Raw genomic sequence first — 11,090 nt, forward strand, 5'->3', positions numbered from 1 at the left:
CCAGAGCTTTTGGTAATTTCTGATATATGAACACTATTTACCTCCGTGCAAGAGTAATACATTGCATTGCTTTGCAGTAATTCAAAATCAATACTTATCTCTCCCAGATTGTGGATAGCACAGCCCCTGCTATACCTCCAGCCTGAGTTTCTCATAGATGGAGGGCTAGTTTAATTCTTCCACCCCTCCTTCCTTGGCCATCCTCCAAATACATGGCTTTGTATACATCAGAAATTACCGAAAGCTATGTTTCCTAGGTTCTTCTTAACACCTTTCTGTTCTCGTGAAACTAACTCTTTGTATTTTTCATTATATTCTGTATCTGTGAGAAAGAACTTCAAGAGAAGGACAGAGGGTGAATCTAGGTAGCAGGGACACTAGGTAGCAGGTGGCAATATACAAGGTTTTACCTTTTTGCAACTTTTGAATCAGAGGAAGGCAAACAAAACCCCTGGGGTAATAGAAGCTAATTCTGGTACACAGGAGGTATACATTTGTACCAAAACATTCATACAAAAAAATACTTGAAATGTATTTTTTTTTTTTGTTTAATCATAGCTAAAAGCAGCCCAGCAAAGTATTGGGGGTGTGACTTTTCCTGTGTTGCTGAATCGTTTATTCATTATTCTTCTCTCCCTGCAGGCTCTTCTGGGCTCTTGTGACTCTTCAAACTCTCTGGCCAATGACACCAATGTCAGGATGATCACCCTGTATGACAACGAGGAGGTGAGTATTGGTGAAATCACCCTATAGGGTTGAATTGTGAGACACTTTGTAAAGTATGCGGTGACATTACAAAGAATGGGGGTAGATAATCCTACAGACAGACATTGTTTTTTCGCTGCTGTCTGTTTACTATAAATGTGTCTGAGGAGCACAGAACACGGACTTCCTGGGTTTAATGTTTATGCTCAAAAGATGTAAGCCAGGGTTCTCAACATTAGTAGAATAGCACCCCTGACTAGCTCCATATTCTAGTTATCGCCCTCCTCATCTAAGCTGATACAAAATCTTATAACCAGGAGTTAAGGAAATAACCCTGCTTGTGTTAAAATAAAATTTTAAAAAATGAGCTCCAATAATTTGTCTCTTTAAATCCACCTGGACATCAGCTCTAACCCCTAATCTGACCGCGAAAAATGTTTTCCTAAAAGAAAGCTTCTACTTTGGGAAACCGTCAGACAATGCTGACAAACATCTCAAACTGCCAATTGGCCAGCTTGGATTCCATACTTTCCAAGCAACTGATTTCAATAGGCATGCAGATTAAAAAAAAGTCCAAGTGATATTGGGCGTGGCGGATAACTTTTAGGGGACTTGGAACATTTAATGAACATTGGGGTTTTAAAACTGTGCATGCTGTTTATATTTTTTAAAATATTTAACTATTATTTATTTTTTTGTGTGTTGTGTTTTTTTTGTTTTTTTTTGTTTTGTTTTTTTATCTTCTCCAATCAGGTGGGATCGGAGAGTGCGCATGGGGCAGAGTCCCTTCTTACTGAACTGATCTTGCGTCGTATTTCCTGCACCCCTCAGAATCTGACCGCCTTTGAGGAATCTGTGCCCAAGTCCTTCATGATAAGTGCCGATATGGCACACGCTGTGCATCCGAACTACATGTAAGTAAATTGATTGTTTATAGGAACATAGCGAAGGGGCAGCCAATGCTGTGGTTACTTCCCAGCAGAAGTAGGGTGAAACTTCACCAAGGTTTATACCAACAGGTTATATTCATGTCCAATACTTCATTGACACACACACACACCTACTTTGTAAAACAAAAGGAAGTGGGGTGGGAGGTATAAAGAAAAAAGCTCTGGCAGTGTAAGCTTTAATAAAAGTTTCAGTTGCTTTTGATGTGTGTGTGTATATAAAAAATTTTTCTTTTATATGTATATTTTTCTATTTATTTTTTTTTCTGCAGGGATAAACATGAGGAGAATCACAGGCCAGCTTTCCACAAGGTGAACATTTTAAATTGTGATCGTTCACCCACCTCGTTTAATTTTGCTAGTTTATCTGCCCCAATTGCATTAGCATAACATAGCATTTTTTTTTTTTTAGGGACCGGTCATCAAAGTGAACAGTAACCAGCGTTATGCCTCAACTGCCGTGACTGAGGCTGTGCTGCGGGAAATTGCTGGACGTGTCGGAGTGCCCCTGCAGGTATTGCCAAGTTCCACATTCTTACTGGGAATCTGATCTTTGCTCTTTGCTCCCTCCAATCTTCCCATTTAATATTACCTGTTGGGGGGATTGAACCAAATATTTTTTTTTTCTACTGAGTACTGTTGATGAGATCTCTGCAAGTTTCTGAGTCTGCCCACTTGCTGTGCTTGTTATAAGAGCTCCCACCCACATACAGAATAAAGCAGAATGGAATCCTAGGCAGTGTACAGCTTTGATTCCCTACTTTTGTGATATTGGTACAAGTTGTGATCTCTGCCTGCACCATTGGTATATTTAAATCCAATGCTCAGGTCGTCTCACATGGAGTGTCCTTTTATGAGAAAATGGTTAAGTACCAGTGTAATTGGATTGGTTTGAAGCATGCATTCGTACCCAGACTGTGAACAGTTGTTACATAACCCTCAGCAATAACTAAATGCAAGCCATCTCTCACCTCCCTAGCTGTTTGTGGAGATAATCCTTTTTGAAGGGCACTATATAGACTCTTAAGTGCCTGTTCACTCAAGTTCCTGAAAAAACCTCTGTGCTGGTGAGCTTCTATGTATATTGGTGTTTTATAGGTTATTCCTCTCTGTATCCACTGTAAATTGTCTTTGCTGACCCCAAAGTTGACAAATAAGTATGATTCTGATACCCCTCTAGAGCAAATGTAGTTGAAACTAAAAGAAAGTGAAGGGGGGTTTGTGGCATAAACAATAGAGAGTTTACTTAGTAGTAGTAACCATATATGTCATAACTTGATGGACTAGGAATCTTTGATAAGTCTCAGTTCCCAGGAGGAGACAATTGATATGATGCCTATGGGTATTCGCAGTGCCTTATCTCATAGTGAGAAATTAGATGCTTTTCTGTCACAGATTTACCCAGGATGCAGGGAGGATAAATTCCAAAACTTGGTTCTCTATTGTGGGATTTTCCTAAAAATGTTTAAAATGATAGTCCAAGCTGCCTAGCATAGATGTGCTTGTGTAGCAGCAGACTTATGATGAAACGCATCGGGTACAGAGACTTATTGTCTCATGCCGAATAAAAGGGTATTTTAAAAACAAGTTATTGCTTTTTTGCTTTTAAAGTTACTTGTACGCTGAAAATACAGAATTCTTAATCTGAACCTGACCACTGCTTACTACAATTTTGTCATCTGTCACCAGGAGTTCATGGTGAGGAATGATGTGCCATGCGGTACAACCATTGGGCCAATCCTGTCCAGCAAGTTGGGCCTGCGAGTGCTGGATTTGGGCTGTCCTCAGTTGGCTATGCATTCTATAAGAGAGATGTGCTGTACCTCTGGGGTCATGCAGACCACCACTCTGTTCCAGGTATGTTGGATTGTTTAAGGCAAGCTAGCCATTAGAGGGCACTGCTGAACCTGAATTTGTGAATATCACTATGTAATGAATGTATTCTATAGCAGTGAGAGATCTTCAGGTGTACCGTGGGAAATTATCCAATTTCCATTGTCAAGAGTCTATGCTGTAGTGACTGGCAGAGTAATGTAATACTCTTCCATCTCAGTGGGTGGCAGGCGGTAGCCTAATTGCCTGGCTTATTCTTAAAGACAAGAATTGGTTACAGAGTGTCATTTTGTAACATTTTTGATTTGTGGCGTGCCGCAGGATTTTTTCAATGTGTAAAAAAAATGTGCCGTGCCTCACAAAAGGTTGAAAAACACTGTTCTATAGCATGGAAGGGTGGGGATATGAGGTAGGTATTGCGGGAATATATCTAAATAGCTAAACCCAACTTACAATCGTATCCTGTATATAGGAAAAATTCTCCCTTTTTGTGCCCAAAACATATTATTATTATTATTATTACACAGTATTTGTATAGCGTCAACATATTACACAGGGCTTTACAAAGTCCATAGTCATGTCACTAGCTTTCCCTAAAAGGAGCTCACAATCCCTACCATAGTCATATGTTATTAACACAGCCTAAGGTCAATTTTTTTGGGGGAAGTCGGTTAACCTAACTGCATGTTTTTGGAATGTGGGAGGAAACCGGAGTACCTGGAGGAAACTCCTGCAAACTCCATGCAGATAGTGTCCAGGCCAGGATTTGAACCATTGGGCCAATCTTGTCCAGCGAGTGCTGGATTTGGGCTGTCCTCAGTTGGCTATGCATTGGATGTGCTGTACCTCTGAGGTCATGCAGACCACCACTGTGTTCCGGGTATGTTGGATTGCTCTGCAAAGGCCAAGATTCTTGGAAGCCCCCTTTACATTGCGCTTTGTGTTAATGCACATTGTGCTACAGTGCATCAAGGTAAACCTTTAATTTTGATTGGTTGGCATCGCACCTTGTTGTACAGCAATCCACAGCACCACAAAGCTGGACAGATCTTGTGCTGCAAGTGTTGCCCATTATTTTAGCAGGGCTGTTTATCGCCATACAGGTAATGCAAAACACTTCTTACTGCACCGTACTATAATGCACCATCGTGAAGGTGGCACCAATGTAAGGTAATGTATTTAGAATATAATCTGGATACACTGATGCATGGTGTGTACTAGATGGCATTTACAGTTCTAAATTCCATTTATTAGGAAATCACAGGTTTGTTAGGTGAACTGCCACTGTTACAATGATATAAAGATCTCAGATTACCAGTCAGTGCCTGGAGCAAGTATGCAAAGTAGCAGTTACTATGTGAATGTCCTGGGTTGTAAAATATATTAGAGCAAAAACAGTAGAATAGAAATATATTCCTTATAACTTATTGTGCTTATTTTATTCTTTCACCACTACTTGTTCTTTTTTTGTACTCGTCTTTTTTTTTTTTCTTTTCTCTTGCTTGTGCTCTTTTCTTTTTTGTTTGGGGTCTTTTTGTGCTCTTTTCTTTCTTTTGCTTGCTTGCTCACTCTCTCTCTTTGTCATAGTGTTTACTTGCACTCTTTCACTCTATTTTCATCCTGCTCTTTCCTGCTTTCACATGGCCTTTGCCCTTTTTTTTTGCTTGCTTTCTCCCTCTCATTTTTGCACTCCTGCGCTCTCTCTTTCCATAATCTGGGCCCCCGTGTACCCTCTTATCATGGTGTCATTGTTCCAATTAAATGGAATGCTCGGATAATACAAGGAGTTGTATTTAAACATCGGTTTTCTTTATCTGCTGGTTGATTTGCAGCGCCGGGGGTTTAATAGGAGATTTAAATGCATGGTGTGCGTCTGCAGTAATCTCCCTCCTGCATGTCGCAGACACTTCTACCTCGGCAATTAAATCATTATTTAACCTTTATGACAATCCACCCCTCGTCTCCCCGCCAGGAATCTTCTCCCATTAATATCCCCTTGTTAGTCCGTATAACCTCCATGCCCCCTGTCCTGGGGGGGGGGGGCTGACCTGTTGAGTAGAATTGCTGTGCAGTTCTCCTGTAATATTCAGAGCCCTGGTTTGTTTGTGTACATTCATATTATTAGGTATTCAGTGACCTTTTTTTGCATGTGTGACTCTATTGGGTTGTTTGTATGAGCCTCTAATTGTGTGTGCGCGCTGCGGTCTCATTGGCTGTTGCCGTGGTAACCTACACTGGCCTTGAAGTCAATGGGTGGTTGCTGTGGCAACGGCAGACATCAGTGGGTTAGACTCCTGGTTGCTATGGTAAAAGTGAGACATCTAATGAGCAAGAGGATGTGCTAGCCTATGAGATAATATAATAGTTGTCATGGTTACATGTGCCCACCCCCCACTTGTCCTGTAGTGTTTTCAGCCCGTGTGTAGAATTCTCTGGTCCTTTTCCTGCTTTGCCTCGCATAACCACTGCACATCTGCAAGATGATGTAAAAAGTTTTTTTTAACATTTTTGCTCTCTAAATACATTACCATATTCTAGGTTTAGGCAACCTGAGGAACTACAGAACCAACAATTCCTTGCCAGACATTACTGGTGCATGCTGGGACTTATAGTCTTGCACAGGCTGATGTGTCATGTCTGTGATGGCCCAGCTGCATATTTCTAATCCCATTACTGCAGATGTTTTAAAGCTTCTACGTCCTGTTAGTGCAGGGACGATTTTAGACAACATGGAGCCCTGGAAAAAAATGATTTGGGGGACCCTAAATATCCAGCATTCCATCCCTGGCATTCTGGTAACTGTGGCCCTGAAAAAGCTGGAGCCCTGGGCCATTGCAATAAAACCGGATCCAAATTGGTGTGTGTGCCTCCTCTTCCCTACTGGACATTTGCTTTTGCTCTTCCCTTTACCTGCCTTCTCTCATCACCTCTTCCTTTCCCCCACTATTTTGCTCTCCTTCTATTACTTTTTATCTTCCTCTGTTTCCATTCTCCTGCTCTTACATTTTTCTCTATTTTTCTATTTCCTCCCTTTACGTATTTTGTAATTGAAAACTATAAATAAAACTATTTTTCTTTTCAGGCGTTCTTTGAACAATACCCAACTGTGAACAGCAGCCTTCTGGTGGATTAAACGCTCACCATCCATCCGGTTATCAGAGCACTTACTCCCTACTTACCCGGACCCCTGTTTAATCGTGTGATGGGTGTGGTGTTTGTGCACAAAGAGCTGCCCCTGCCTGTGAAATAAATACGTTTTGTGTAGTTCAGGTCTGATTAGTTTTCTGTTTATGAATGTTCTTTAAACAACCACCAGCCTCAAAGGTTCTCCAATCCAAAGCCAAACTACTGGCTTGTTTTCTTGCAGGTATTGCTGTGCATTAATAGTTCACTGCACTCCCTTTGATGGTTTACTGTACTTATATAGCTCCAACATATTATGCAGTGCTGTACAATAAATAGGGGTTGCCAATGACGAATACAAACCGTGACATAGGAGGAGAGGAGCTTGCCCCAAAGAACTTACAATCTAAGAAATGACATAAATTTTATGAAGCCCAAAGCTGCAGCTTTATCCTAATTTTTATCTGCAGTAACAAAATGCAACAAGTAGAGTATAGAAGGGTAAGAATACTTTTGCTGAAGGAACATCGCCTATCCCTTTCTGCAATAAAGCCCTGCTTAATGCCACATTTTGAAAATAAACTTTTAAATGGTCTTCCCCAGAATGTTACTACATAATCAAGAGAGCAATTTGTAGTATTACCAATACCCATCATTAGGAGCACACTTTGGCCATATACCAGCTGTAATGGTTTCCTGTGCAAGCTTTGACCACATGGATCATTCATACAGTTGTGTGTGAATTTCTTTCTCACTTGCTGTTTTTCTCAGTTTTGTTTCATCATGAATGAACAGCAGGTGTTCTATAATTGTGTATTGTTTTCCAGGCACCTTGCACCTTAACTAAAAGAGCAGCTGTCTGTTGCATGCAAACAAATCCTTCATTAGGCAGGTTGAGGGTAAAAGAGCTAAAGCCACTTTGCAAGCTGGGGTATTTCATAATGAAGCCTCTGCCAAGTTATTTGCATCAAATGGTTTTATGCTTACAGAATATTCTCATTTATATTTTCAACACTAATGCTGGGAGACCTCTTCTATTAAAGCTAAGCTCTAAGTCAGGGGTGCCCAACAGGGAGATTGCAATCTACCAGTAGATTGCAAAGGCAATGCGAGTAGATCGCGGAGCCCTGCCTTTCAAAATAAACTCTACCGCGCACAGTAGTTATTAAGTCCAAGTTTTTATTGTTGGTGGATCAGTTTGACTTTGACATTTTAAAAGTAGCTCGCAAGCCAAAAAAGTGTGGCCTTCCCTGCTCTAAGTAAACTGCTGAATATGGATGAAATACATATAAGAGAACTTACCTCCCAATAAAATCTTATTTATCTCCAGCTAGTTCTGAGACCCATAGCAAAGCCCTACGTTACAGCTGAAGTTTGGGTGTTCTTTCATATCTTACCCTGCTACCCCAACCCTGTGACTGGACAGTTTAAGGAGAAGCAGTAGACTGATGAGCTCCTTTTTGTCACTCATGCTCTTTGCACTCCAGCACTGATCAACTTCTTTTGCTGCTTCTTTCACCATCAGCAAGGAGCTGATACAAATCAAATGCAGTTACTCCTACTTGTGCTGCTTGTCATTTAAAAATCAATTAAATTAGAAACTAATGAATGCAGCTCTGCATTAATTTACCTTTAAAATCTGCTTGGAGTTCAGCTTTAGGCAAAAATAAAGATTCAGATCATATGAGGACACTTTTATCTACGTACAACCATGGCATGCTGGTGTAAAGAAACAAACCAGGTAATTTTTTTTTAGATAACATGGCACAAGTACAAGGCACTTTATAGAGGACATTGATCCTTTTATGTCAGTTGGATGCAAAGGGAACAATGGAGTATGACACTATAACACATTTTCTTCTTTTTGCTGTAATCCATAAATCTGGGTTCAGATTATTGGCTGTTGCAAGTGGTTTTGAGACGTTCGTTTTACAAGAAAAAATGATTAACATTGGACTATATAGATCAGTTTATTATCCTTTGACAGGTGGTAGTAATGGTGGTTACATGTTGTGTCCAGGGTGGTTTTCTGCCTCTGCTACCTTCGTAGTCTGTGCCACTTACTATGCTTTGTAAGCATTTTTCAACCTTATAGGAGCAGTTGTAATTTCAAAAAAAGAGGGCACCCTGCTAGGTTTTTGCAGCTCTATGCAAACACCTGAAAAAGCCTAGCAGTGGCACCTTGTTACCACTCTTGGGCTCCTGCAGTTTTACATTAGGCATTCAGGGTCACTAATTGTCTTGGTAAAATGCTGTTGGTCTTAACCCAGACTAACTAAAAAATTTTTTGTTAAATTGTTATTATTAAACAGGATTTATATAGCACCAACATATTACATGGCACTATACAATACTTAAGGGTTGCAAATGACCGACAGTGACACAGGAGGAGGAGAGGACCCTGCCCAGAAGAGCTTACAATCTAAGAGGTGAGAGAAGTAGCACACAATAGGAGAGGGATATGGAATGGTCCGTGATTAGTGAGGGTATAGGAGACAGAAGAAGACAGGTAGGTTAGGTTGAAAAGATGGGTTTTGAGTGCTCTTTTTAATGAGCAGAAAGAAGAAGCAAGCTGAATAGGACTGGGAAGACCATTCCAGAGAGTCTGGGCAGCTCTAGAAAAGTCTTGGAGCCATGTATGTGATGAGGTTATGAGTCAGGAAGCCATTAGTAGGTCATTGGAGGAGTGAAGTAAGCGGCTAGGGAAGTATTTTTATATCAGGTCAGAAAGGTAAGTGGGACAAGAACTGTGGAGGGATTTGAAGGAAAAGCACAGGAGCTTGAAATTGATCCTAAGGTGAAATGGAAGCCAATGAAGATAACTATGAAGAGAGGCAGCAGAAGAACAGTGGTGGATAGGATGGATAGAGATTTTAATTTTTTAAAGCCTCTTTGCAGCAAGTGCAGGCTTCATGTCATTTCTTAGGACAAGGTCTTTAAAGGTGATAGAGGCAGTCCAAGTTTGCCAATCCAATATGATTTATTTTTCTTCCAGACTCTTGCTTCCCATGTAGAATAGACACACATACACTTGATTCAAAAAAGGCCAAAGCAGAGATTCCAATAACACTGTTTATAATTACATTGCAAGGATGAAATGGTAATTCCTTCCAGAATCCAAAATTAGATTTTTTTCTCTGTTCTCCGCGGACTTACTTCCTGCTGGTCTTCTGCCAGGTGAGTGACGTCAGCAGTTGTGGATTCATATCTATAAGTGTTCTGCCACAGTGGCTGCACAGATCCCCTCTCGTGTGAAAAGCAGAGTTAACATGCACATTGCCAGTAAAAAGTCTGAGAGTACAGGCTCATAGGGGATGAATCAGACATTCACTGGTGGAGAATCTTACAGGTCCATTTGTTTCAACGGCAGTAATTATTTCTCCACCAGGAAATGTTTCACTGTATGTCAGACTCACTAATTTGTGAATACACCTCATAGAGAAACCTTTTCTATTGTTGGATGTGCAAATGTCATTCAATTAAAGGACAACTTCACCTTTATCCTTTAATAAATCCCCCTACCTCCAAGAGTGGAGGACATTATGAATTACCACTAACCTACAAAATGAAGAGGAGCCATCTGGGAACATGTGAATTTACCTGTCCCAAGTTCTTATGCTTCCAAAAGAATACAAGAGCTGTATTTGTCTGCACATCAACCTTGAAGTCCTTGGTGTGGTGAATGGTGAAAAAATAAATTCTGCTTTGGGAACCCCATGAATGCTAATAAACTGGTGACCATTGCATAAGGCACTGAAAAGTTTGGCTAATGTGCACCTGGATAATTTACAGCTACATAGAAGGGATGCAAAAAAAGCTCACATAGATGATTCCCACATAAGAATGACAAATCCCCTAATTTGTAAATGGAGCCCTTAATGTATGCAAATACTGATACTCCCATACTGTGCTAAAAATGATCCCATCCAGAAAGAAATATGACAACTGCCATTGCTCACTTATTTGTGAAAGTGCAGGTTCCTGGGTTTTTTCTTGATCCTGGCATCAGTATGTGTTAATTCATTAATGGAACAGTTATAGCAGCCAGCTATATGTACTCTATGTAAATTATATAATCAGTGATTCAAGAAAAAAAGGATGACAATCCAAATGACATTCAGCAATCAAAAATGTCAACAATGACTTTTATGAAATTTCTACCCAGACAATTTCCATTTCACTCAAAAATATGAAACGTTCACCCTTTATACATCCTCTATACATCTGCAATTTACTTGATCTACAGACATACAGTGGTAGAGATAATAAGTATTTCCAAATGTAGGGTCACATTTAAAGTTTAAGATAGTATGATTTGTTACGGGAGAACTTAAAGCCCCTCCACAGCCAAACGTTTAAATCCCAACCCTTCTGTCCTACCCTCCTCTAACTCATCCTGCAGAGTTTCACTTGCCTGGGACTTTCTCCAAAGCTCCAAATGACTAAATGACAGGGGTGCAGGTAGCTGCAATGCTGGGAATT

At 40.4% G+C, this 11,090-nt stretch overlaps 1 protein-coding gene across 2 annotated transcripts in view; it reads left to right on the forward strand.

Annotated features, from left to right (window-relative positions):
* DNPEP (aspartyl aminopeptidase) overlaps positions 1 to 6,749 on the forward strand; it is a 22,195-nt gene extending 15,446 nt beyond the window's left edge. For both annotated transcript variants that reach the window (XM_072418038.1, XM_072418039.1), the window contains exons 10-15: positions 643 to 726; positions 1,459 to 1,619; positions 1,925 to 1,964; positions 2,065 to 2,166; positions 3,342 to 3,509; positions 6,568 to 6,749. In XM_072418038.1, coding sequence (XP_072274139.1) covers positions 643 to 726; positions 1,459 to 1,619; positions 1,925 to 1,964; positions 2,065 to 2,166; positions 3,342 to 3,509; positions 6,568 to 6,618 — 606 coding nt within the window. In that variant the 3' untranslated portion in view covers positions 6,619 to 6,749. The remainder of the gene's footprint in view (positions 1 to 642; positions 727 to 1,458; positions 1,620 to 1,924; positions 1,965 to 2,064; positions 2,167 to 3,341; positions 3,510 to 6,567) is intronic.
* The last annotated feature ends 4,341 nt before the right edge of the window (positions 6,750 to 11,090 follow it).

Source organism: Pyxicephalus adspersus, chromosome 7 (assembly GCF_032062135.1).
Source record: "Pyxicephalus adspersus chromosome 7, UCB_Pads_2.0, whole genome shotgun sequence".
Classification (NCBI taxonomy): domain Eukaryota; kingdom Metazoa; phylum Chordata; class Amphibia; order Anura; family Pyxicephalidae; genus Pyxicephalus; species Pyxicephalus adspersus.